The following is a 27,390-nucleotide window of genomic DNA, read 5'->3' on the forward strand; positions in this document are numbered from 1 at the left end:
ACAGATCTGCTTTAAGACCTTTTATTATAAAATTACATACGTTGTATATCTAGTAACATGGAATATAGCCATGTATTAGCAAAATGCTTTGACTAGTGCATTCCTTGCGGTTAAAATGACAGGTGAAAATATGCATACAGACATTCCGATTAATCATAAACACTTAACATCCATCATATGTAGACAGCCCATTCCCCTTATAAACCATAAAGCCATATTACACAACTTTCAGCTTGTCAGGACTCACTCTCCGACTTCTTTGCCACTGACCATTATGAGACTCCTCAGCCCGCAAACACACATAACTAATTATGACATATATCCTGATGATGTCAAATAGCCAATCATAGCTGGTGTATTTATGATGGTGAAAGTGTGTATTATGATGTCAGCTGGAAGGGAATGTTTCCAGGTTGCAGCATGGAAATTGCTGTCAAATTAATAAGATCTGGATTGTGACTCCCAACAATACCAGGCACCCATGACTCCATGTAATATTTGTATGCTACACAAGTGATCCTTAGCAACTCTGTCAGGATTATTCACTGATGTGTGAAATCAGAAATAATAGTGCATTTTAGAACATATAACCTGAAAACATACCTGACTTGGAGATTTAGTTTCCAGTTTGGACTAAGATTTGAAATTCACTCTGAATTCCTGAAAATTCACACTTAGTGAAAATGTCTGTGTTTGTCTCTCTGTGTGTTCCATTTCACATTAACTGGGATGGGAAGGCAGCAGATAATTATTGGTGCTCTAGCGGCTGTGACACAACATTTTAATAATAATAATAATTACAATAAAAAAAAACAACAAAATATTTAATATCCTATTCTGATACTTCAGCAGGATTTTTGGACCCAATGATTCAGTGTCCCTTCACATTGAGAATTATTTTTATTTTTTTGCGCATTGTGCCATGGTCATATTGTGCAGTATGAGGTTTGAAAACAGATCTATGCAGTAAAGTAACAGACATCCTCAGAGGCCACATTACACATTCTGTGTTTATCAGGAAGATGCCCTGCCCCACTGACCCAACACATAAAGGATAGAACACACGTAGAAAGACGTCATCAAGGATCACTTATTTATAAGTAGGCCACATCTTTATTTCACTAAGTCTTTGTCACCAGAGTTACAGAGAATACATACCGGTATATAACTTTTCCTCCCCCTCGACACGCATACAAATCTGGAAATATGATAGCTGTATACTTGTAGCCCTAGATTATGAGGAACAAACTTCTGGAATAAAAGGGAATCATGACATGTCACACACGTCATGTGTCCTTAAGGGGTTAAAGGAAAACTGTCAGTTCTCTGGAAATTTTACCCTTAAATAAAACTTTGAACTTACCTGTATCTGTGTCTTGCATTAACTTTTTTCATACGATGGTCCATTTTCATTAAAATTTATATTAATGATTTAGAAAATGGCATATTAAACTGCATAATCCAGCTCAGCCAGGTACATCCAGGGCACACATTGCAACTTGTTGGAGAAAGAAACATTGGGGTTCATGAGAAAAATCGCTGGATTTGCGTTCATGTTTGCATAATTTTTTTGTGCATTTGCCATTTTCTCATATAAAACGTGCCAAAATAATCTGTCTTTACACCACATTTTGCTCCTTTTTTCATTGCCCCAGATAATAGATTATATTCACAAAATAAGAAAAAGGATTAAAGGAACACTTCAAGCACCATAACCACTACAGTTAATATTCCAAGGTACATTTTTATTCTTTTTCCATAATGTTTGATTATATTTACAAAATAAGAAAAAGGTTCTCTTTAAATATTCCAAGGGGGAAAAAAAAAGACTTTCACAATTTGATTATTTTAAGGAAGTTTGCAAAAATTGCTTATCTGCCCTGGAAAACCCACCACTCTAACAGTGGTTAAAGAAAATAACAAGGAAAGGTGCTTGATGGAACTTCTTCCTTATACAATGGAAGGAACAAAGTTGGGAACAAATAAATTACCAAACGGAAACTGGAAGGTGAAATAATGGAAGAGTGGCAAAAATGCATAAAAAGTGAACACAATACGCTTTATACATAACTCAATTGTTCACTTTTACCAGTTTCTCTGTTTGCTTTCTCGTTGCTGCCTATATAACAATGATTGACAGGGAGCTAAGTTGGAGGATCCCAGTTGTGTGAAAAGTTTGTAGATTTGTGTCATCAGTACAAGTAAATTGTGAGGTCAGCAAATGAGGGAAAGGTAAAGGAGCGTTTCCAGGATAGAGAATGTATTTTAGATATGTATATGCTGTGAGTGAAGATATATTATGAGTGGAAAATATGAGGTCAATGCTAAAAGACTTTTTTTCAGGGTTCAACTTGATTTTTGTTTTTCTTGAGACAATATAGACACAGATATTAGAAATGCAAAAGCCTTAGATTAATGCGTCTTCATCTTGTGGTTTTTATGCAAAACATGAGCTAACTAAAGTGGTTGTGCTTTTATTTAATGGGACACTCCACTGCCCAAATACAAAATAATATAAATGAAATCACTGTTTGGTTGATATTCCCCTGAGAAAACATGCATGTATTTAATTATGCATTTTCTTTCATTGGGGATATATCTAAAAATAGCTTGCAAAACCTGCAGTTCTCTTGTCTGCTGCCTTTGCAAGCCCTTCCCTAGCAACCTAGCCCAGTGTTTCTGTGACTGTCCAATCACAGACTTCCCAATACAGCACAATGAGAAATCTTTGCAAGGCAGGTGCTCTGAGCAATTGCTGTCTTTTGAGTTTAGCTTCACTGATTGACAGCCGGGGGGTGTAACAAGATAAATAATAAAAGTTCACATTTCTATTGAAATATGCACTTTGTGTAAAATGACAAGAGGACAGACTCTTCACACTGAAAGCATTTCAGCAAGCTTTAGTATTTTAGGTATCGAATGTCCCTTTAACCCCTTAACACCGTTACGGCGTTCTATGCCGTCCCTCATTAAAAGGGCTTTAAAGCCGTTGCAGCGGCATAGAACGCTGTAACGGCGTTTAGCCCCTGGAGATCGGAGGTACTTACCTCCGCCGCGATCCTCTTCTTGAGGGCTGCCTGACAGCCCAGGCAGCCCTCCACGGAAATAAGGCCCCCGGGGGCCATGTGATCGCTCTCAAAGAGCGATCACATGGCCCCCTATAGCTGGCTATGGATCTGCCAGCAGGGGGACTGTCTGAAATGTCAGACAGTCCCCCTGCTGGTGGGTAGTGTAAAAAAAATAAATTAAACATGTTAAAAATAAATAAATAAATAAATTTAAAATTTTTTTTATTTATTTATATATATATATATATATAATATATATGTATATATTATATATATAATATATATACATATTATATATGTAACGTCATACAAAGTGTATTTTAATATTAATAAAAGTACATATATTAGTATTAAAATAAACTTAGAATGACGTTACATATATATATAATATGTATATATATAATATATATAATAGATATATACACATATTATATATATACGTATAATTACAATAATAAAATAAAATAATAAAATAAATAAATAAAATATTTTTTTAAAAATTAAAATAAATTATATATACATATGTAATTTCATTCTTACAGTATTTTGTTATTAGTATATATATATATTGGTAACAAAATACACTTAGAATGACATTCTATATATATCTACCTATATATAAAATACAAATAACCGCAAATATATATATATAGATAAATACATATAATTACATAAAAGATTACATTAGTATACCCGTAGAATTTAAATACCTATAAATGAATATATATTAAAATTCTACATGTATATTTAAGTAATCTTTTAACATAATTATGTGATTTGATTAATTAAAATTTGATTGACATGCCTGACAACACAGGGAGAAAGTGCAGAGAATTTAATTTGCAAGCACTATATTTGACCCTGTAACTCTCCAAGACACCATAAAACCTGTACATAGGGGGTACTGTTTTACTCAGGAGACTTCGCTGAACTCAAATATTAGTGTTTCAAACTGGTAAATTGTATTACAACGATGATATTTTAAGTAAAAGTGACGTTTTTTGCCTTTTTTTTTTTTTACAAATGAACGGCAATTTTATGGACTATATTATTGTTGTAATATGTTTTACTGTTTTAAAACACTAATATTTGTGTTTAGTGAAGTCTCACGAAAATAACAGTACCCCCCATGTACAGGTTTTATGGTGTTTTGGAAAGTTAGAGAGTCACATATAAGGCTTGCATTTCATTTTTTTTTACATTGAAATTTGCCAGATTGGTTACGTTGCCTTTTGAGAGCGTATGGTAGCCCAGAAATGAGAATTACCCCCATGATGGCATACCATTTGCAAAAGTAGACAACCCAAGGTATTGCAAGTGGGGTATGTCCAGTCTTTCTTAGTAGCCACTTAGACACAAACACTGGCCAAATATTCGTTTTTTGCTTTTTTCACACAAAAACAAATATGAACGCTAACTTTGGCCAGTGTTTGTGACTAAGTGGCTACTAAAAAAGACTAAACATACCCCACTTTCACCCCACTTTCAATACCTTGGGTTGTCAAATGGTATGCCATTATGGGGGTAATTCTCATTCCTGGGCTACCACATCGTCTCAAAGGTAACATTACCAATCTGGCAAATTTCAATTTGAAAATGGAACATTCTATATTTGACCCTGTAACTTTCCAAAACACCATAAAACCTGCTAATGGGGGGTACTGTTGTACTCGTGAGACATCGCTGATTACAAATATGTGCATTTGTTTGTGCATTTGTTTGCAGTAAAACCTAACAGTATTATGACAGTATCACAGATAAAATATCCGACGGAAATACAAATTTAAAAAAAAATTCTCACATTTTTTAAATTTTTATTCATAATAAATTATGTTCCATATATGAATAGTTAATGATAAATTAAAGCCCTGTTTCTCCTGAACAAAATGATATATAATAAGTGTGGGTGCACTTAATGTGACAGCGGTGAATTACGGTTGAGCAGACATATAGCGCAAATTCCAGTTTTTGTTTACGTTTTGTTTTGATCACAAAGTGCACTATTGACTCTGTCCTGAAGGGGTTAAATAAAAAAATGATTTTACTTTACATTGATATAATTTACAACACATTGCTGGATGTTGTGGTACAGTCAGAGTATATTAAGAAAATTAATTTGACCCTCGTAGTGCAGTTCATGTTGGAACCATGAGGCACATGTACCCGTTCTCTGGATGTGATGTGAATGTGCCCTATCCATCAGCAGATGCTCAAGCACTCAAGGGGTCTATTTGAGTATCTTGGGGTGAATATATAACCCACACACAGAAATGCACCATATGTGTTTTTCTTATCTCACTGCAACCTCAAACAAAGGACCACAGCTTACTGAAATGCTTTAATGGGTGAGGAGTAACCCATACTAATGACAGTTTATAAAACTACAGATTCTATGAGAAATCTGCACTGTTCTAAATAATGAAACCAGTCAAACAGCCAGGGAGGTTTCTTCCTCCTTCCATTAGCTCCCCTGAACTAACGAAAGTTGCAGGAGAACTCTACTTCCTCCCCTGCATACCGCAGAGCAGCGTCCACAGACCTTAGATCAGAATGCTGTTAGCATGTGTGCGCACAAGCCAGGAGAAGGCGCATGTGCCTGGAGGGAGACCTTCAGAGGCTTCTCATTGAGATGCCTGTTGTTGGCTATTTCCCTGTGAAGAGACTGAAAGTATCTTCTGGGAAAAAGTGAGAGCACTTGCAAAGGTTGCAGTTCATAAGAACTGCAGCTTTTGCAAACTCTTTTAAAGGAAAACTATGGTGTTAGGAATACAAAGTTGTATTCCTAACACTATAGTACCCTCTTGTTCACCCTACCTGCCCCTGCTTCAACACATGAAGGGTTTTCCTATGCATTTGTAAAGTTGTGGGTTTGACTCTCATGTTGCGTGCCAACCTTGGATGGCAAAGGATAAAGAAGTCAGACAGGATTATTTACTAACAGGGTTATTCACTAAGAATTCAAACCTAAGGCCAAAGTAGCTGAACTGAAAGCATAGCTGACTTAGAGAATGTTTCCAGCTCAGCTATTATGGCCTTAAATTTGAAATTCACTTTGAATTCTCACTTTAGTGAATAACCCTGTAAATTGAAAGCTGATGGAAATTCAGAGTGAATTCAAGGTGAATTTAAATTTTAAAGAAAAACGGCTGAACTGGAAGCATAGCCGACTTTACAAATCAGATATTTCAGCCTTAAATTTGAAATTCTCTTTGGATTCTCGACAATTCTCACTTTAGTAAATAGTCTAGTCTTGCTGAAGCATTTTGTGGCTGCAAACATAAGCAAATGTATGCATTAGGCATGGCTACGGAACCTTCATGCACCTTAACATATGCAGTGGACATTAGTGGTTATGGTGCTAGGAATGCTTCCTTCAGGGCAGAATATCAATACAATATTACAATGAGAGGTACAAGTACATTTAGCAAAATATCAAGTTCACATTTACAAGTAGAATCAAAAAGTTGCAATTTGAAAGTAATACATTGAAAACTGTCTTGTTTATGAAAAAGTTCATGTCTTTAAATGCCAAAAAGTGAGAATCAACATTAAGAAATGCTGGTTTATTTATTAACTCATATATTTTCTTAATCAGCATTAAAGTGCAGAAAGGACTTTGATTTAATATCCTACATTAGCGCTTGACAAATTTGTTTAGAATCTAGGAGCCAGCAGTTAGGAGCCAGTTTTTTTAAAACTAATTTTAAGTTTAATTTTCAACAAGAAAAATGCAATTCTTAAGAGACACTATAGACAGCAAAACCATTACAACGTAATGTAGTTGTTCTGGTGTCTATAGCTTGTACCTGCAGACCTTTCAATGTAAACACTGCCTTTTCAGAGAAAAGACAGTGTTTATATTGCTGCCTAGTAACAGTCACTCAAATGGCCATTAGAGAGTCCTTGGTCAGTGCTGCACAGTGTGCAGCACTTACATTCAGCGTCTCCACGCTCTGTATGGAAGCGCTGAATGTTTCCCATAGAGATGCATTGATTCAATGCATCTCTATGAGGAGATGCAGATTGGCACATTGTTTTGCTGCGCATGCGCAATATCCTCCCTTAGCTGAGATCATAAAGACTGATTATTACAACCGTGGAGGCAGGACCAGCCATGGCGCAACGAGCACGGCGTGGGAAAAAACGTGAGTAAAAACACCCTTCAAATGTGATTGGAGGGGGACATGCACAGACACACACACACACTCTCTGACAGATTCTCACACACATTCTCTGACAGACACACACTGAAAGATACGCGCACACACATACTGACAGACACACAAACACTCGGACACACAGACACACACTAACTGACTGACAGTGACACAGACACACACACACAGACAGAGACACACACACACACACACACATTATTTTAATTGAAATTCACCCAGCCTGGGATTTGTCGTGCCTTGTCCTACATGTATACCTAACACAACATTAAATGTGAATAAAATGGGGGAAAAGATTAAGGGGAAAAAAATGCATGTTTTCACATTTTTGCATATAATAATAAAAAAAAACCTCAAAATAGATTCCACTATCAGGGCTGTTTGTTAAATGTCACATATGTCTAGGATCTAAATACATTTTTTGTCATTAATGTTAACCAATTCCAAGCCAATTCCCTGCTGCCGTCACTGGTGGGGGGATTACACTTTTAGATGTCTAGCACTGCCCAGTGTCTAAAAGTGTCAGGAAATATACAGATATAAAGTAATCCCTAATTTATCTCAGTATGTCTTTTGACTGGGTTTGAATTTCTGTGAAATTCCAGCACAGTCCATGTAAGAATTTTATAAAGATTCCATCTGTATGAAATGCTCATTGTTCAGTGACAGTGCTGCTCTAACCTTAACCCTATACTATTCCTAACTCTAAAGCAGCATTAACCCTTATATTACCCTAACCATATCCCTACAGCTAAGCATAACCATACTCTAACTCTAAACCTAACCTACGCTTACCCCTAAATCTAACCCTACCATAACCCAAATGCCACCACTATCCCTAACCTTAACCACAAGGAAACCCTTTGCTAAAATCAATTCTGATATTATAAAATAGGTTTCCTAGTTAAAACAGTAGATAGTGGTGACTGCCATCTACTGGCTGTTTTTATAATTACATTCAATATAATTATGAATGGAGCATGCTTACCAGTCAGTTACACTGTGATTGGTACTGGGCAGCTGGCAAAGCCCAGCATCAAACCCTGTCACGGTCTATTCAGACTCTGGGGGTCTACGAAGCAGCACAGAAACCCAGTGGTTGAGTGGTGTATTTAAAGGGCTCTAAGAGGCGCTGACTTCCAGTGCTTCTTAGAGCGCATCGGTTACTCTGGGGCCACTAAAAATAGCAGCAGGTATCCATTCATACATGGGTCTCCTGGTGCGAGCAGGGATCTAACTGCGCTAACACCACAATCTCTTTATATGCATTTAAGTTTATATTTAAAGAGCTGCCTGTAGTGCTAATTTCCAGAACCGCAGGCAATTCATCAAAAAGTCCTAGGGCCACTTAAAAGATGCCCTGCTGACAGGGGGAGCTGGTACTTCTTGATGTGAGCAGGGATTTAGCCCTGTTCACACCAAAACTGCAGGATATAGCAGACAGACCAAAAGGCATTAAACCCCATTATAGTTAGGATGTACTGACACCTCCTAATGTCATTAAAGTGTTCAACTGAGAATTGTGTTAGCCCAATGCAGTCATAGCAGAGAAATGATCAAATTCATGTTTGCTTTCTAGTTCTGCTATTTTATCCTAAAATGTCCTGTTCTCCACTTGTTTCTACTCAATGCCCAGTTTAGACAGTAATCCCATATATTTAAAGAAGTGTTACTATAAGTGTAACGTGTTAATTTTTACTGTTTTCCTCCCAGAATTTACAGCGGGCTTAGGACTGAGTTCAGTATTATCAGGATTTGAGCTCTAGGTTTATTCTGATTGCACGTATACGCAGCCAATCGGAATACAGATTCAGTGTATTTTATTCCTTTTCTTTGACCGCATCCCTCATTATCTTTGCTCTAAAATGCAGGTGTTTGATTCATTAAAATAAATAACCTTCTCTGAGGTGATGAATAATGTAAATTGTGTCCTTACTAATGACGAAATGACTGGGTCCTTACAGGGCTCCTCTACAAAATTTGGACCACCTGGATAGACTCACACTCAGGGAATCGGGATTGATCCTTGTCCCTTTCTCATTGGTCTATCTAGTTTACCTCCCTCTCCCCCATTGTCATCCCCTTACTTCTTTACTTTTATTCCCTTTCCCCATTTTTATCCATTGGTTTGGAGAGATTTAAAAAAAAAAAAAAATGTAGAAAATATGTTTTTGGGTTCTGATAGTGTTTTCTTTTCCACCTTTGCATTATTCCCAGTTGTGTGTATTCTGAAATCAAGATCCTTTAATTTTACTCAACTGCTTTTATTTTGGGTAATTTTATTTTTCCAGTTTAACCCCTTAAGGACACATGACATGTGTGACATGTCATGATTCCCTTTTATTCCAGAAGTTTGGTCCTTAAGGGGATAAATAAAAAATAATAACATGTCTCACAATTCTTACATTAATAGGGGGACTTATCAAGGCAAACTCAGGTGCTAATCCTGGACAAATTGCTAAACAAGTAGTAATCACCATGGGAACCAGAAAAAAGGGTTCTATAAAATCTTACGGGGTTACTTAGAATCCTGGAGTATGGATGCTAGCACTTGACTTATTCACAATCTACTACCTCCTCTTGGCTTCTCTCCCACACACATCACAGAACATTCTCCAATGTTGCAAAGTATGTTCCTTACACTGTGCACAAAACCAAGATTCTGCTGTGAAAGACACCAAGGATAGCAGTCACTTTGCTGATAGTAGCTGTGAGTTTAACTGTGGAAGCAGATTAATGTAACACCTTCTGTCTGATCTAATACCTCCAGGAAATTATCGAATCATCAAAAGAAATGCCCAACAACGAGGAATCTTTCAGCAAACCCCGCAATTCTGCACTGCTCCATGTCAGCGGTAACGGGAGGAAAACTGCAAGGCTGCCTAAATGTGCCCGCTGCAGGAACCATGGCTATGCCTCGCCACTGAAAGGGCATAAGCGCTTCTGTATGTGGAGGGATTGTCAGTGTAAGAAGTGCAGCCTGATTGCCGAGAGACAGAGGGTTATGGCTGCACAGGTGAGAAATTGGGGTTAGTAAAGATAAGTTATTGTTTCTGTATCGTCATTATTCACTACACCATGATTAATAGGAACTGACCAACTCATCTAATTATGGATTAAAATTTGCAGTTCTTTGGTCAGTCATGGGCAGCTCATAGTTTATTGAATAGTCATGAGAGTTGTTAAAATATATTAAATATAAATGTTTCTTAAAAGATAGTATTATAAAGAATCATCCTCTGTAGAAACTCCAAAAAGATCTAAACAGACAGGTAATCACAGAATAAGCTCGATCTCTTTGAATCCCAGACTTAAGTTTAATATGTATGATGCAACCAAGATGCTGATCAGATTCAGTTATCTTCATACATGAGCAAGTTATGGTCAGAACATATACTGTTATATATCGCTTGCATGCTAATCAACCTATTAAGTGGATACTGTGGCCTATCTTCTACTCAGCCCTTTAACCCCTTAAGGACACAACTTCTGGAATAAAAAGGAATCATGATGGAATATGTTTGTCATGTGTCCTTAAGAGGTTAAGCAATATTATTTCCAATTAGTATATTTTATTATTATTATTGCTGCGCTATATATCTATATATATATATATATACTGTTGGAAGTGCGGCCTCAATGACTCAGTAGGAATGCTCAGAATCTGCTTTTATTGCAGCAGTAAGTGCTGAATACATTTTGACATTCTGGTCCTGTATCTCTGACTTTTTTCAAGACAGGACTGAAACATCCACATTTATATTGCATATCTGCGAGGGCATGCTTTCAGTGGTGTTTATATTTCCCAGTGATTGTGGGAGATTTTGGGGCCTAAATATTTGTGTGTGTTTATTTTCCAGAAAGATTGAAAGACCACTTATTTTTTAAAACGCAGTAGAGATTCATTATATAATCATACCTGCTACAATGTCAGTGTACCTAATTTTTGGCAGGTCCTGGGACAGTTTGCTGGCAGACTATAGGTTGGTCAGACTCCACTATAGAACGGTAGAAGTCACCAGAACATGCGTGTTTTGCAAGGCTGCTGCTGGACCAATGCATAAAATAGAGAATACAACACACTGTACATCAGACAAATCTTTAAAGAACATACTAACGTTAGAAATAAATATGTTTATGTTTATTGTTAGTGTTAGTTTTTAGATTTCTGCCCCCTACCCTGTTTCTTGTTTTAATACGTAAGCTAAAAATGCCCCTAAACCTCACCCTTATTCCAGTGCCAGGTCAGTCTTCATAGAGCAGCCTCTCCACCTCTGGTGAAGTCATGAGTGATGTGTCCTTTCCAATGCTTCTCATTCTTTATGAAAAGCATTAAAGGTAGTCTACATGGACCATAACCACTGCAGGCCACTAATGGTGCCAGTAGTGCCTTGATGCTCTCCCAACTGCTCTCCAGAGCTAAGCCCTGCAGTCAAACTGTAAAAATGTCAATTGATCGCTCTCAGCCAATAAGCTAAGCCTTACATTGCAAGGCTTAGCTCAAGAGAGCTAATTAAAGTTCCTGCTTAGGAACCCCAAGCTCTATGGCATTACCACTGGAGGAGGGGTGCAACATCCAGTGGACTCCAAGTAGTCAAACTTTTAATTTAAAAATAAATAAAAAAAATGTAACATCAGAAATGTATCTATCCATTAAATGTTCTCTGTTAACTCTGGATATTGAAGTAGATACCAGTTCATCATTTGTTATATTCTCTATTATATTTTTTATCCTTTCTAAAAAAACATTTCTTTAATTAATTTTAAATGTAAGAAACGTCTCCAGTAAATATCGATATAATATCTCCATAATACTATATTGTCGATATGAGTAGCAAGGGGGAAAAAAATAAAATTATACATAAATAAATATATCTGTACTTCCCCTGAAGACGTACTTATACAAATTTTTTAAAAATTGAATGACTCCATACAATGGGGGTGCATGCAAGGGCACTACTGACACCATAAGCACTACAGCAATAATGGGGTTTCAGTTACAGTTTATGATCATTCAGACAGTGCATAAAAAGGTGATACGTTGACAATGTAGCAGGCTTATGCAGTGTTTGATCATATACTTTAAGTAAATCTTTTACTGCCTTGTCATATGTGTAGAGATATGCATTAAACAATCTATTTATTCATGTTAGATTTCTATAGGAATTACACTCCCCTGGCTGTCATTCAGATAACCAGTCTTGTTACTTCCTAGCTGTTTAGTTCAGTGGAGTTACACTCAAGAGGCAGGTGATTTCTCATATAGTTGCATTAGGAAGTCTGTAATTGGACAGCCACAGAAAGTCTGGGTGGGGTTAGAACAACCTGTTTTTAGATATACCCAATAAAAAAGTATTTTTTTTTTTAGATGTATGCATATTTTCATTTGGATATCAATTAATAAGTGTTGTTTTATTATTTTTTGAGGTAGTGGAGTATCTCTCATATTCATATGCACAAATAGGGAGAAAAATAGATTATATAAATTAGATACATTGTTTGTAATAAAAAGGTTAAATAAAGATAAAATAGTGCACTAGCATAATATAATGGTGACATCCAGAAGTATATTGTCACTGACAAGTAGTTTGCGGATGTTGTTTGTGGATGGCTCTTGTCACCACCATATCCGAAATGAGTAAAGATAAAATCCTTATGAAATAACGCACATTGACTGTTGGCATTTGACTGAAATTCCAACCCTGTGAAAACAGTCCTTGAGACAAAGACTACTTTGTCTCAGTATATTTCTTAAACTTCACAAAAAGAGGAGCTACCTTTTGTTAAAGCGGCACTGTCATGCCGAATTCCGTTTTTTTTTAACCCACCTCCCGCCTCAACTACATCCAATCGACCCCCTAGTCATCCCCAAATGCCCCTATGCCCCCCACATTACCTATTTTTTATTCTTTATTTTCTGCCCCGATCTATATTCAGGGCGCCGCCATCTTTGTGTGGGTAGGTGAAGTCCCTGTGGGACACGTCATCTGCCCACACTAGATAGCCCTGAGATTCCCGCACATGCCCAGTGAAACATCTGGACATGCGAACGGGAATTTCACCTATTCATTCATTCATCAGACAGACGAATGAATGAATAGAAAAAATCAGACGAACAAACTAACACTGTGTATCAGTTTTCGTTTGTTTGTTCGGTTTATTACAAGGAGGGAGCTACCGGCGTGCAGCTCCCTCCTTGTAATATGTAACTATAGAAGCGGCAGGGAGCAGTGCTCCCCACCACTTCATAAGCCCCCCAGGTCCCCTCCTCACTCTATGGGGGTCAATATGACCCCCATAATAGCACAAGGGAGATTAAAATCTCCCCAATGCCCCTACTCGCTATATCGCGAGTAGGGGCATGTCCACTAAACAGTGAGCAGCCTGTGGCTGCTCACTGTAAAAAAAAAGGGTAATAAGGCGGGGACGGGGGGCCTACTGTCCTCCCCCGCCGGCCCCCACCCCTGGACGGCGGGTGGGGGCCATAATGGGAATGAGGGGGGACCTACTGTCCTCCCCTCAGGCCCCCACCCCTGGGCGGCGGGTGGGGGCCATAATAGTAATAAGGGGGGGGGACCTACTGTCCCCCCCCCGGCCCCCACCCCTGGGCAGCGGGTGGGGGCCATAATAGTAATAAGGGGGGGGGACACCTACTGTCCTCCACCCCCCGGCCCCCACCCCTGGGCGGCGGGTGGGGGCCATAATAGCAATGGGGGGGGGGACCTACTGTCCTCCACCCCCCGGCCCCCACCCCTGGGCGGCGGGTGGGGGCCATAATAGTAATAGGGGGGGGGGACCTACTGTCCCCCACCCGGCCCCCACCCCTGGGCGGCGGGTGGGGGCCATAATAGTAATAAGGGGGGGGGGGGACCTACTGTCCTCCCCCCCCCGGCCCCCACCCCTGGGCGGCGGGTGGGGGCCATAATAGTAATAAGGGGGGGGGGACCTACTGTCCTCCAGCCCCCGGCCCCCACCCCTGGGCGGCGGGTGGGGGCCCTAATGGAAAAAGGGGGGGGGACCTACTGTCCTCCCCCCCGGCCCCCACCCCTGGGCGGCGGGTGGGGGCCATAATAGTAATAGGGGGGGGGGATCTACTGTCCTCCCCCCCCGGCCCCCACCCCTGGGCGGCGGGTGGGGGCCATAACGATAATGGGGGGGGACCTACTGTCCTCCCCCCGCCCCAACCCCTGGGCGGCGGGTGGGGGCACTAAGTAAATTCCCCCCCCCCCCCATCAAGGTGACTAGGGGTGCCCAAGCCCCTAGTCACCCACCCCCCACCCAAATAAAAAATGCCCCTACCTACCCCCCTCACCCTAAAAAATAGTGAGGGGGGAATAAAATTGCTAACCTGTAAAGTAAAATTAAACTTACCATTCGACGTCTTCTTTTTTCTAAAATCTTCATTTTTCAGCCCCAAAAAGGCCAAATAAAAAACCATCATAGCCGTCGAACTAAAAATAAAATAAAAAACCCGAGCGCAAAAAAAAAAAACCCGACGAAAAAGAAAAAACCCGAGCGCACAAAAAAATAATCCATCTTCACCCATGGAGGGCTCCGCGCAGACTGAGCTCCGCAGGGCGGGGCAAGGCTTATAAAGCCTTGCCCCGCCCTGCAATTAGCCTAAGAACACTCTGATTGGTGGGTTTAAGCCAATCAGAGTGCTCTTTGTCATTTTACAAGCGTGGGAAAGTTCTTTGGAATTTTCCCACGCTTGTAAAATGACACAGAGCACTGTGATTGGATGGCTTGAAATCCATCCAATCACAGTGCTCTGTGTCATTTTACAAGCGTGGGAAAATTCCAAAGAACTTTCCCACGCTTGTAAAATGACACAGAGCACTGTGATTGGATGGATTTCAAACCATCCAATCACAGTGCTCTGTGTCATTTTACACAGCGTGGGAAAGTTCAATTTTCCCACGCTGTGTAAAATGACACAGAGCACTGTGATTGGATGGCTTGAAATCCATCCAATCACAGTGCTCTGTGTCATTTTACAAGCGTGGGAAAATTCCAAAGAACTTTCCCACGCTTGTAAAATGACAAAGAGCACTCTGATTGGCTTAAACCCACCAATCAGAGTGTTCTTAGGCTAATTGCAGGGCGGGGCAAGGCTTTATAAGCCTTGCCCCGCCCTGCGGAGCTCAGTCTGCGCAGAGCCCTCCATGGGTGAAGATGGATTATTTTTTTGTGCGCTCGGGTTTTTTCTTTTTCGTCGGGTTTTTTTTTTTGCGCTCGGGTTTTTTATTTTATTTTTAGTTCGACGGCTATGATGGTTTTTTATTTGGCCTTTTTGGGGCTGAAAAATGAAGATTTTAGAAAAAAGAAGACGTCGAATGGTGGACAGTAGGCCCCCCCCCTTTTCCATTAGGGCCCCCACCCGCCGCCCAGGGGTGGGGGCCTGGGGGGGAGGACAGTAGGTCCCCCCCCTATTACTATTATGGCCCCCACCCGCCGCCCAGGGGTGGGGGCCGGGGGGTGGAGGACAGTAGGTCCCCCCCCCCCCTTATTATTATTATGGCCCCCACCCGCCACCCAGGGGTGGGGGCCGGGGGGGGGAGGACAGTAGGTCCCCCCCCCCTCTTATTACCATTATGGCCCCCACCCGCCGCCCAGGGGTGGGGGCCGGGGGGGAGGACAGTAGGTCCCCCCCCCCTTTATTACTATTATGGCCCCCACCCGCCGGCCAGGGGTGGGGGCTGGGGGGGAGGACAGTAGGTCCCCCCCCTACTACTATTATGGCCCCCACCCGCCGCCCAGGGGTGGGGGCCGTGGGGGAGGACAGTAGGTCCCCCCCCCCTCATTATCTTTATGGCCCCCACCCACCGCTCAGGGGTGGGGGCCGGGGGGGACGACAATAGGTCTCCCTCCCTTATTTTACTTTACGGCCCCCACCCGTCATTTAGGGGTGGGGGGCAATATTTTTTTTATTTTTTTACTACAGTGAGCAGCCACAGGCTGCTCACTGCTTACTAGACATGCCCCTACTCGCGGTATAGCGAGTAGGGGCATATTATTTACTAATACCAAGTCATTTTTACTTGGTGTTAGTAAATTTGGCTGAAAGACCAATTTAGGTCTTTCAGCCTTTTAGTAGATAGCTCCCTGATACCGTGGGAATTAGGGAGTTATCTACTAAGCGGCTGCAAGATGCAGCCACAGCAATGAATAAGATCGGAGTTTCATTCATTTGAATGAAATTCCGATCCGAACAAAGTACCGAATTGCATCCTAACACCAATGGAGAAACAGTGCTCATTCTGTTAGGATGCAATTCGGCAGTTTTGCCGGCGTTCTGTCTAAGTGACAGGACTTTCGGCAATACTGACAGGAAGCATTGTGGGAACAGGGAGGAAAGCTAGGGATCATGGGAAAATTGCTCTGACCAGCGGAAATGAAGCACACTTTGCTCCTCCGCTGGTCAGAGCTGGTCAAGCGGAGGAATCCTCCATAAGACAGAGTCCCTACTTTGTCTTATGATTTTAAAGAAAACTAAAGAATACAGGAAGAAAAGAATAACAGATCCTGAGAGAGGGGGAGAAGAGGAAGAGATTGAGGAAAGGTAAGTTCGGCATGACAGTGCCGCTTTAAGCTTGTCAAGCCCTCAGACGACACTAGTGAAGGCTGTATAATAAAAAAACGCTGTCTCTATGGAGGATCTGTGGTCTTGCGGGATCTTAAATAGACCTCAATGCTGAACTGTACATGCTCCCAGGAGTTGAAGCATCAGGAGCTGAAGAGGACAGTAAGATCATGGTGGCGGTATAATCTAATTTTCTCTTGCGCCCCATAGCCATCGGACCCCTTTTTGGCAAATACACCGTCAAAAGGGTTACTCCAAGCACACAACCGCTTAATTGGTTGGAAGAGATCATGGTGTTTGCAGTCTATATGTGCACTATTCAGTTTGAATAATGGGGGGGGGGGGGGGGGGAATATACAATCGTGTACTGCACAGCCCTACTGGACCCCAGGGAAAGCCAAACCACTCCAGCTCTCCCAAAGGTAGGGATGCTGGGTGGATACACCCAAATAAAAAAAGAAAAACGAATTGTGAGTGTGTGAGAAAATGTGTGTGTGTGTCTCTCTCAGTAAGTGTCAAATCAGAGTGTGTGTCTGTCTGTAGATGTACAGAGATTCCCACAGAATCAGTGTTATGCACTGCCTGAAAACTATAGTGTGCATGAGCTGATTGGATTCCCCTTGGTTGGAATGCTGTTTGAGTTTTTACTAATAATAGTTATGTATGGATTCAACTATGTTTACAAAACAGACTTTTATTCATATATATAAAATGCCAAAATACCAGAGTAATGCAATGATACCTTTTTTATTGGACTAACATAATATTTCAAAGATAAGTTTTCGAGGGTTTTCCTCTCTTCCTCAGGTCTGAAGCAATACTGATCAATCTGAAATATATATATATATATATAATATATTACCAGTCGAGAGTTTGTGTGAGTGCACTTGCTTATCACCAGCACAGCTGCATTTGTTTTGCTGTAGTCAGAGTTGGGTATCTCAGCCACTATAGCTAACATAGTGTACATCAAAGGCCTGCATTGGCATCAGGATTTCATATAGTGACCTCTTTGCTGAGGTGCTGTAGGGATTAATAGTATCCCCCATTTCAAAAATTATAAAAATGAGAATTTCAAGAAAGATCTGCACTTTTATAAAGTGACATTGTTGTACACTGCCATCTGTGTATCAGACATCTTGGAGGGTCTCCTTCCTAATTTATTTGTGCCCAGTACCAATGTTTGGATGGCAATTTTTCTTTCTATTGGATGGGAGATTGCACCAGGAAGGTGGAGCAGGGCTGTGGCAATTGTGCCACTGGATTACAGGTGAGTTAACACTTATTTTGCAGGATGGGGAGACAAAAGATGCCCAGGAGATTTACCAACACTCCAGCATTATAAATATTTATGTATACCTCTGGAGTGTTCCTTTAATGTGCCTCATGGTTTGTTTTGTGCTTTGTAAGAGGTGTTTTCCATTTCTACGTTTTGTTTAAGTGGCAGTTTTTAAAGGAATATTATAGCGATAGGAATCCAAAATTGTATTCCTGACACTACAGTGTGTCTCTGCCAAAAAATTATTGTACACCCTCCCCTCAAACACTTGATCTTTTCTAGATCTTGGCACCGGCTCCGTCTTCACTTTCTACGGTATCATGACAATGGAGGAACCTTTCTGCGCATAAAACCCTCCCCACTAGAAAGCATAAAATCAATGCTTTCTATGGGGATTTTGAAGATGCCGGATGTCCTCATGTAAAGTGTGAAGACGTCCAGCGTCGTTTCACAGAGTTAAATTCCTTGAAATGCCTTGAAAAGTATAAACAACATTTACCTCTGCTGCACCTTCTGAACTAACTGAGCTCAGTGGTTCTTAATGCGAGGCATACGGAAATGCTCTCAGGTATCAGCTTGTTAAGTATTTGTCTGCTCAGTAATTCCTACCATAGTGCTGTACCTATACATGTGCTTTCTTGAGGTACACATGGAAATCACCATGGGGATTGAGTACATTTGCATTGTATTCCCTGTATTTGTCAGGATAGACTAACATACAATATAAATGTAAAAAAAAGAAAGAAAGAAATGTGTTATTTGAAGGAACAATCTAGCATCAGGACTACAAACTTGTATTGCTACACTTTTTACACTAGTTAGATTAAGGGCAGTTCTAAAATAATTTTATATACCTTTATTCCCCTGGTGCAATGGTTCATACAGTTCATCCTATGGCTGAGATCAATTATTATGATCTCAGCTAATGCAATTGGTACCCTATAACATTCGTTGGCTAAAACACATGCGTGGCAGTCGCCTTGTAGCGCCAATCAGTATTTCCTCATCAGTGTCTTCATGCAGAGAGTGAAAATGCTGAACGTTGGGGCTGCAAAGACTGTAACCCCAACTAACAGCCACTAGAGGTGGTTATAGGAGGCAATGTAAAGACTGCCTTTGCATTGCAGAGATTATGAGGACAGTCTCTTCATAACCACTACATTGAGCTGCCTGGCCCTGGTATATTGAGTGTCCCTTTACAAAAAAAAAAAAAGAATTATGCCCTCAATTGTAAAAGTGCTGGTTTCTGTTGAATTCAACACCTTTTAAAACTGTTATAAACATGACAGACTCCAGACATATAAAACATTTTAGCAAACTGAAGTACTATATGTGTGTGGAGTGTTCCTTTAAAATATTGTTAGTTATGAAGTAAGCCTTGTTTCCCACAACTGTACCCTAATGTGTGACTGGTAACTTTGTTCCAAGTAAATGCATTTTTGCAGTCTGAGTCCTAAGACTTTTGTCAAGTGCTAAAACGAGTTACTCACATTTTACAGGTTGCATTACGGAGACAGCAAGCCCAAGAAGAGGAGATGGGGATTAGCTATCCTATTCCTTTGGCCAGCTCAACAGAAGTGCTTGTGAAGAGAGAACATGGAGGCAGCAGCTCCTGCTTACAAATGGAAAGCAGTTGCACTCAGACCACAAGTTCTGCCACTCAAGTGTCTGTGACCAGTGGCTCAGGTGAGGCTAAAACCAGGACTATTTTAGATCTCATTTTGTCTTGTGTATGTAAGTATATTATTGAAATATTTTATTGTTTAGTGTGGCGCAACCTAATTTTATCTCGAGGGTAAAACAATACCTCAATTTGGAATGTATTGTGTTTAAACATTCACTGAGCAGGAAATTGTGTTGAATAGAAAAACAAATAATATGTGGAAACTCTGGTTTTGTGGATATGTGAAGGTGTATCTGTGTGGACATTAGTATGTAGAAGCAAATGTGGGGTATTTTTATGAGGGATCAAGGAATGTCTGCAATGCAGGAGTGCTATCCCCTACCAAACACAAGCAACCTTTGGCTGTATTCTGGTGTGTATAAAACACTATTGGCATTATTGATTAAAACAGGAATTCTAGGGAAAGGTCAGCTGAAATTAACATTTTAGGTAGAAAAAAGCCAAACTGAAAAAGTAGTGACCCTGAGATTGTTTCCATTTTGGACTGGAATTTCCTTTATTTTTTCCTTGTTCGGTGATTTCATTTCTTATTGTTTACATTCGTCAAGAGGGTGGGCTTCATTTCTAGTGTCTAGTAGAGAGTGTTCCCATGTGATGTACATTCTATAAATTAGTTTGCATGCTCCATTCTATTCATGCCCCCCTGACCTATCTGCAAACACATACATCAATCCAAAATGTTGTAGTATGAAAACATGTCATTTTAAGACAGGTGCAAGTTCAATCCATGCAGAGTATACATAAGCACCACCAAATTTAAAGAAGCAAAAAATATACTGAATATGAAAGGGATTCTTTCTTAACCATCAAGGTAATAAAAAGGTGACTGCATGCTGCATAGCTCCACCACTCACTGACATTCTTGGAAGCACACAAGTATTATTATTATTATAGCAATTTATATAGCGCCAACAGATTCCGTAGCGCTTTACAATATTATGAGAAGGGATTTAACTATAAATAGGACAATTTGCAAACAATTTGACAACTTACCTGGAGTGTAGGGGCTTGGCTCATTGGCTGAGTGCATTCCGTTAATGCACTCAGACAGTGAGCTGGCCCTGCTGTGCTAACGAAGGTTTTGTTCAGGATCATCTGGCTCTACTACAGTCTGTGACCTGTGTCTGGCAAAACCCAGGTAACTTGTCAACCCACCCAAAGGGTTTGACCGTTTACCATTGAGAGTGCCAGAGTACTCCTGACACCATAACCACTATAGTGTGCTTTAATGGTTAATGTGTTTGGAATATTTTTTTAATCACAATATAAAGAGAAACCTCACACGTTAACAAGAACAGAATGACTCTAATGAAATGAAAAAGTGATGGAAAGATTGAGAATTCTCATGTTCTGCCGATATAGTAGCACAAAATTAGAAGTGAGGGTACAGGAAATGCAATGATTGAAAAAAGTGCCAATGTTAGTAAATGAAGAAAAAAATGAATTCAGAAAGGTGCAAAACTGTCTGCAAGCACAATTGAAACGTTAATAGGACACTCTAAGCAATATAATAAAACCCAGGATTCATCCCTCTTCCATAGCTTTTATTCGTAATGCAGTATTAATACTTACACATTTTCTATATTTGTTCCCAGCAATCTGTCAACAGCTATGGCTGATTGCACTGAGCTAACCGGTCTTCAGCACCATGAGGCAATCTGTACTGTCTAGGCTGTACACAATTGACATTGAGAACGTGCAAGTGTTATTTCTGCATTATCAGTGCATCTGAGGAAGCTGGTGTGAAGAGCCCCATTTTTGTCACACAACTGGTAAATGGCTTAATATAAAATCCACTGGATGGTGCCCAAAGACTCTAGACCAGGCATAGGAAACCTTCGGCACTGCAGATGTTTTGGACTACATCTCCCATGATGCTTTGCCAGCATTATGGGTGCAAGAGCATTATGGGGGATGTAGTTGCCTACCCCGCTCTAGACCAAATAACCACTCCTGCTCCCTGGAATGTTTCTGTTGCTTACAATACCCCTTTAAAGGAATCAGGCATTGCCTAACCATAGGTAGAGTTTTGCTGAGCATGTAACAGGTAATCATTTCTCCATCTAATATTGGTCATGACAGGTGTAATTTATTTGCTTCTATAAAACAGCAAAGGATAGATCTGTTGGTGAATATTTTTCCAATGGGTTAAAGTCATTATTTCGATCAACATTTATACCACATCGCACCCTAAACTTCCTCACACAAGATTTCCTACTGTTCTGAATGCGTGCTGCAGGCGTGATGATGATTGCGGCATCTATACAGATCTCTGGTGGAGTCGCCCCAAATTAGATCACTATTGGAAAACTATCCAACGGGTCATTAATTATCTATCAAAGAAGAGTGTAAAGCAATAATTCACCATTTTTTAAATTCAGCAAAGGATTTAATTCCCCTGCACAGACGACAAACTTCCCTCTTTATATTCAATGTTCTAATATTAACTTTAAAAATTAAGGCTTTTGTGATGCAATACCGGTCAGTTATCTACCAGCTGTATGGGAGACAGTTTTGGATTGGATTTCTAAATTATCCCTGTCATGATTGTATTGTGGGAGAAACATAATGTTCAAAAATGTTTCTGATTATGAGGTTAGGGAGTGACTTTCTGCCAAGGCTGCTACGTGACCTTTGGAGGCAAGCATGAAGTGAGCCATTGCTGGCCCTATCAGTCTAGCTGTGCCTGTCAGCATGGGAGTGAATGCTTGCAGGGAAACAGTGAGCTATCTGGCCTAGTGATATCCTTCCTCTCATGATGTCCAAAGCACGGCACAATTTGAACAATGAGATAGTGTTAGCTACTAAATGCTGAGTTTTATTTCCAGGATTTGCTTGCAGTCTACATTGGAGGAGGGGGGTGGGGGTAGTTGTCTGCCAAGAAGCAAGATCTAATTTTCGTACTGTCGTATACTTTTGGGTAATTTTTTTATGTATAATAATAATAACAACAAAGTGTTTAATCAGGAAAGGTACATTCAGATTACTCTGGTTTCAAAGTATGGCCTGGGCATGTTACTTTTGCCCAACATGCAGGGGATGTTACTATTACCCAATTTAATGGTACTCAGTTTATCTACCTCGGAAGGATAAAGGGCTGAGTCAACCTTTTTCTATATGTTTGCGTTCATCCATCAATGAGAATCGTATCCCATAGGCTGATGACTCTACTTGAATTCTTAGAATCTCTTGTTCCGTGTCTGGGTATATAACTGTTCATAGTAATACAAAGATTCTCAAGGACAAATGGTTTAGCTAGAAATTCTTCCTACTCTTGATAGGAATTTTATTTTCTCATCTATAGTTCATGTAGTGCCCCATAGAAATAAATTGGTCTTGCAATTCTTTTTACTTGGAGTGGTCTTCACGTATGCACAGAAGTGGCCCTTGCTTCCCATTGCTTCTCCTATGAACTAATTTAGATTATCTGGAATTTTAAGGGAACACCAGGCTTTATTCATTAATACATAACAGGTGAAGCATAACGGAACAGAAAAATCTGCAAAAAGCCTCTCACAGTTAAACTTGGATTTTATGAACACAAACATGAACATTCACAGTTGGGGTGTCTTTTGGGCATGATTAAAGGACCACTATAGGCACCCAGACCACTTCAGCTCAATGAAGTGGTCTGGCTGCCAGGTCCATCTAGGATTAACCCTGCAATGGTTATGATGCCTGGAGTAACCGTATAAGGCCACTTTTATTGGAGGTACTGACTCTCCAACCAAAGGTTATGCAGTTAAAAGGGAACTAGTGCACCTTCAGTAATCATATCAAGCACCAGTGTTCAATAGAGCTCATTTAGGTGGCTTTAGTTGTTCAGACTTAGCATGGTCAGAATTTACACTAAGGGGCTCTTAAACTTGTCTGCCCTCACAGAACAAAAGTAAGTGGGAAAAAAAAGAGATTAATTGAAATTAAGGTATTTATGTACCTGCACACTTTAGAAATAATACACAAAAAGGCAAATATTAAATATAATCTTTTAAATTTAAAAAACAAAATGTCAGCAGTGTTACTTAACAGTAATATTGACTGAGGCCCCTTTTTGAAACCATTTTTGATTTATTATTATTAATGTCATTGGCAGATATATCTGCAGGCATCTGCATGTGCAGCCATGCACCCCAGGTGATGCTTTGACATTCCTCAATTCCTAGCATACAATTCTACACCAAGGATTGTAAAACATCACGTGGATCGTTAGGGGACATGGAGGCAGCAGATGCAGTCATCCTTTCCACATTTGGTGTTAGATGAAGAAATGTTTGCATATGTTCTTTCAGATTTGTACATGAGTCCTCAAAGAGATGTTATAACCTGAAAATGCCAACAGTTTGTAAAGAAACACTATGTGTGTGTGTACAATTTATGTATTTTTTTTTTTTTAATGTTGGGGTATTGCAGGGGACATTCAGATTGTGGTATCAAATAAAAAAGCTGTTCTTACTCCCCTTTTGTCCAGCGGTGGGCTGTCTCTGATGAGAATTGCATCTCTTCTTCTGACATCATCTCTCTGAATGATCTCTAATCCAGTCCAATGTTCTCATAGAGGACCACTGGGGATCTACTGGGCATTGAAGCCACTACCTTTCTATGAGAAGTACTCACAGCGTTCACTTGCATCATGCTGTGCGTGGTAACTCCAAACATTTCCCTGAAACAGCAAATATTTACTTTGCCACACAAAACGTACAGTGTCTAGGAAACAAAGCCTTTACATTAAACCTTGCAGCCTGTTACTGGCTCACAGGCTAATCCTTTCTTATACTGCTGAGTCAGAGGGGAAGGAACCCTTGGAAAGCAATGTCAGGTGCCGAAGTCCCAAATTAAGGGTTAAATGGTTGCGTGTACTGACAGCATTGCTTACACTCTACTCAGCCAGACTCATAACTGCGTGTAGCCACAGCTCGGGCCTATTCACAATGCTCATGAATACATTTAGGGCTTAAATATTGTGTGCTGTGGAGAGATAAGGAAGTATAGCTAACAATATTGGCTATATATGACGAGACAGACTTAGAGCTACAGAGGTTTGTACAAACTGCAGTCATAGAGCAAAACCAGCCCTTGTTGTCCAAGTGTCCCTTTAATCCCTTCTGGTCGTTAGTATTTTCCGTTGCATCCTCCACAGACTGGGATTTAACACTGTTAGGGCGACATGGAATGTCATTTAGTTTTATTGTGAGTAGGGTTGAAACCCTTTTTAAATCCGGTATGAATCAATACATTTAGTGGCCAGAGACCGACAGATAAGCTGAAAGCAGTGCTCAAAGTGAGCATTAGATACAGCCCTTTAAATCACCTCAGTAGAGTGATCACCTGCTCCCGTATGAGGGAGACTCTCATGGTCTAAAAGATCCTGACAGGATCTCCCTGCATGCTCCTTTGCTGACTGCGATCAGTGCTGGACTTTGCTACCTGCCCAGCATCGATCACTGTTATCGCCAGGAACAACAAGCAGGAGATGCAGCAAGAGTATTAGAATTAGGGGTAGGTTTAGGATTAGAGTTAGTAGCACTACACAGTAAGGACTAATGCTGGGAAATGGATAATAGGTTTAAGGTATGTTTACGGACAGAGTTAGTGTAAGCGTAGGTCTAGGGTAGTATTGGTGTAAATTTGGGATTAGTGTTGCTATAGGGTTAGCTTAACTGCCAAAAATGAATTTAGATTGTGGACGCCTTGCATTTAACAATCAGGACTAATACGCGAATCTATACTGAGTTCTTGTTCTTTGGTTTGTATTTAAATTATTATAAGAATTTTTTTTATTATTATTATAAGACATTTTTTACTTTTTACTCACACTTAATGTTGTGTTAGGTATACATGCAGGATATGAATAAAAAGCCATCTGTTTCTAATGTATAAAATGAATACGTACACAAAAAACAGTATTTTAAGAAAACCTGCTCTACTTATGTCAATTCCCCAGGTGCTGGGAGAAGACCTAAGTGGCCTCATGGATGGCGGGGAGAATGTCCCACCATTGGACACCCATTGCTACCCTGCTGTGCGTGATGTCAGACGTCTAGTATATACAAAATTGATATTAGCCAGCCTGGTACTCTTGTTGTTGGCTGGTTAACGACAGCGCTATAACGCTACGGGAGTTGGAATTACACCAATGGCAGCAGAGTGGTTAAAATCTAAAAGTTCAGCGGTTCGTAGCGAAACACTACACATACAGACTCCAGGCACCGTGACTCAAATCACTGAAGTGGTCATGGTGCATGGAATAATCCTTTGAAGAGAATCTTTCTTTTTTGTAAATCTTTATTTTTGCAGTGCTTATAGTAATTACATGCTTACATATGGTACCCCAACGGCATTCCATACGTAGGTTTCAAAACATTTGTTACATAGGGTAATAAATGAACAGAGCACTTTTTTTTTTTAAGTTAATACAAATGAATATCAATCAGTTAAGAGCATTAATTTAACATTTACGTTGAGTGTCCTCGCTTTAGATGGGTGTACATGCTTTACTACGGTTGCTATTGTAAGTAATGATGTCACACTATGGGTATTACAGTAAAAGGTATAGTAGGGCACATAAGATTCTGCAGTGTTGGCTACTGGAAAACACGGTAGAACTACACCATAGGTTACATGCAGATTAAAGACACGCTTATATGGAAGATCACGTTAAGCTAGCTGGCAAAAGCATCTCTGCAGCCCAGATAACATTATACCATGCGGTAAGCAGGGAGACAAGAGTGGTAGCAGGCTTCCTTATGGTAGCCCATCCAGAATCAGTGAGGGGTGGCATAACTGGTTAACCAAAGCGTGAGTTGGTGAGAGTTCCTGCAGGGTGACGTAGAGAGAACAGGTATTACTAGTCCACAGAACAGTCCCATGTGGCCCATGCCGGTTCCTGGCTTGTAGGTCTTAGGTGTCAGTCCGCTGATGTGCGCCCCGAGTCCGCTGGTGGTCGCTGTGGGCTGGCGTAGCTACGCCACGTTCCCTTTGGTGGCTGCCCTGCTGTCTAGGGCCGCTGGTCTTCGGCCTGAGGCCTGTGTAGGTGCTCTTGCCTTTTGCCATTGGGCCCATCACCAGGTCCGTGGGCCCAGGGTTCCGCCGGGTTGGTACAGTAGTTGGTCAGTTGTTCGGCTAAAGGTATCAGTGCCGAAACAGCAGGAGTTTCCCCGGCTTCTCCCTGGGTGTATGGCAGACTGTGGGGGGAAAATTCCTCCCCTGTGAGCGCCCGGCTCAGAAGAAGAGTGAGCGGGCCTCTAAACGGTGGCATGCATAGGTGTGGTAGTTGGAGGGTGACATAAGTCAGGGGCGTCTCTGGGTGTGTGGGACCCCGTGTGGCATTACCCCTCATGCAGGAATACAGGAAGGCTGTTGGTCGGCCTGTGCTCGAGGCAGCTTGCTGTGCTCGCATGGCCACCGCCATCTTGTGTGCTGGTCGCGGGTTACCCGTTATCCGTGTCTCCGAGGGTAGAGGAGTCTGGCTCGGTTTGGTTTGGACCGGGATCACCCCTCCGGTCCGGTGGGGGGGAAGCAGGACCGGGTCAGCCTGCTCTTCACGCGGGTCGGGCTCCGTCGGGCGGGATAGTGCTGCGGCGGCCGTCCGCTTCACTCACCGC

The 27,390-nt window shown here is 40.9% G+C and overlaps 1 protein-coding gene across 2 annotated transcripts in view; it reads left to right on the forward strand.

Moving 5' to 3' along the window:
• The first annotated feature begins 1,689 nt into the window (after positions 1 to 1,689).
• The window catches only part of DMRT1 (doublesex and mab-3 related transcription factor 1), a 136,758-nt gene continuing 111,057 nt past the window's right edge, over positions 1,690 to 27,390 (forward strand). The window contains exons 1-3 of one of the 2 annotated variants that reach the window (XM_063457205.1): positions 1,690 to 1,737; positions 10,014 to 10,259; positions 19,605 to 19,791. In XM_063457205.1, coding sequence (XP_063313275.1) covers positions 10,038 to 10,259; positions 19,605 to 19,791 — 409 coding nt within the window. In that variant the 5' untranslated portion in view covers positions 1,690 to 1,737; positions 10,014 to 10,037. Of the gene's footprint in view, positions 1,738 to 9,920; positions 10,260 to 19,604; positions 19,792 to 27,390 lie in introns of those variants that run through there. The other variant, XM_063457206.1, reaches the window with a different exon arrangement.

The sequence above is a fragment of the Pelobates fuscus genome, chromosome 5, assembly GCF_036172605.1.
Source record: "Pelobates fuscus isolate aPelFus1 chromosome 5, aPelFus1.pri, whole genome shotgun sequence".
Taxonomy (NCBI): Eukaryota; Metazoa; Chordata; class Amphibia; order Anura; family Pelobatidae; genus Pelobates; species Pelobates fuscus.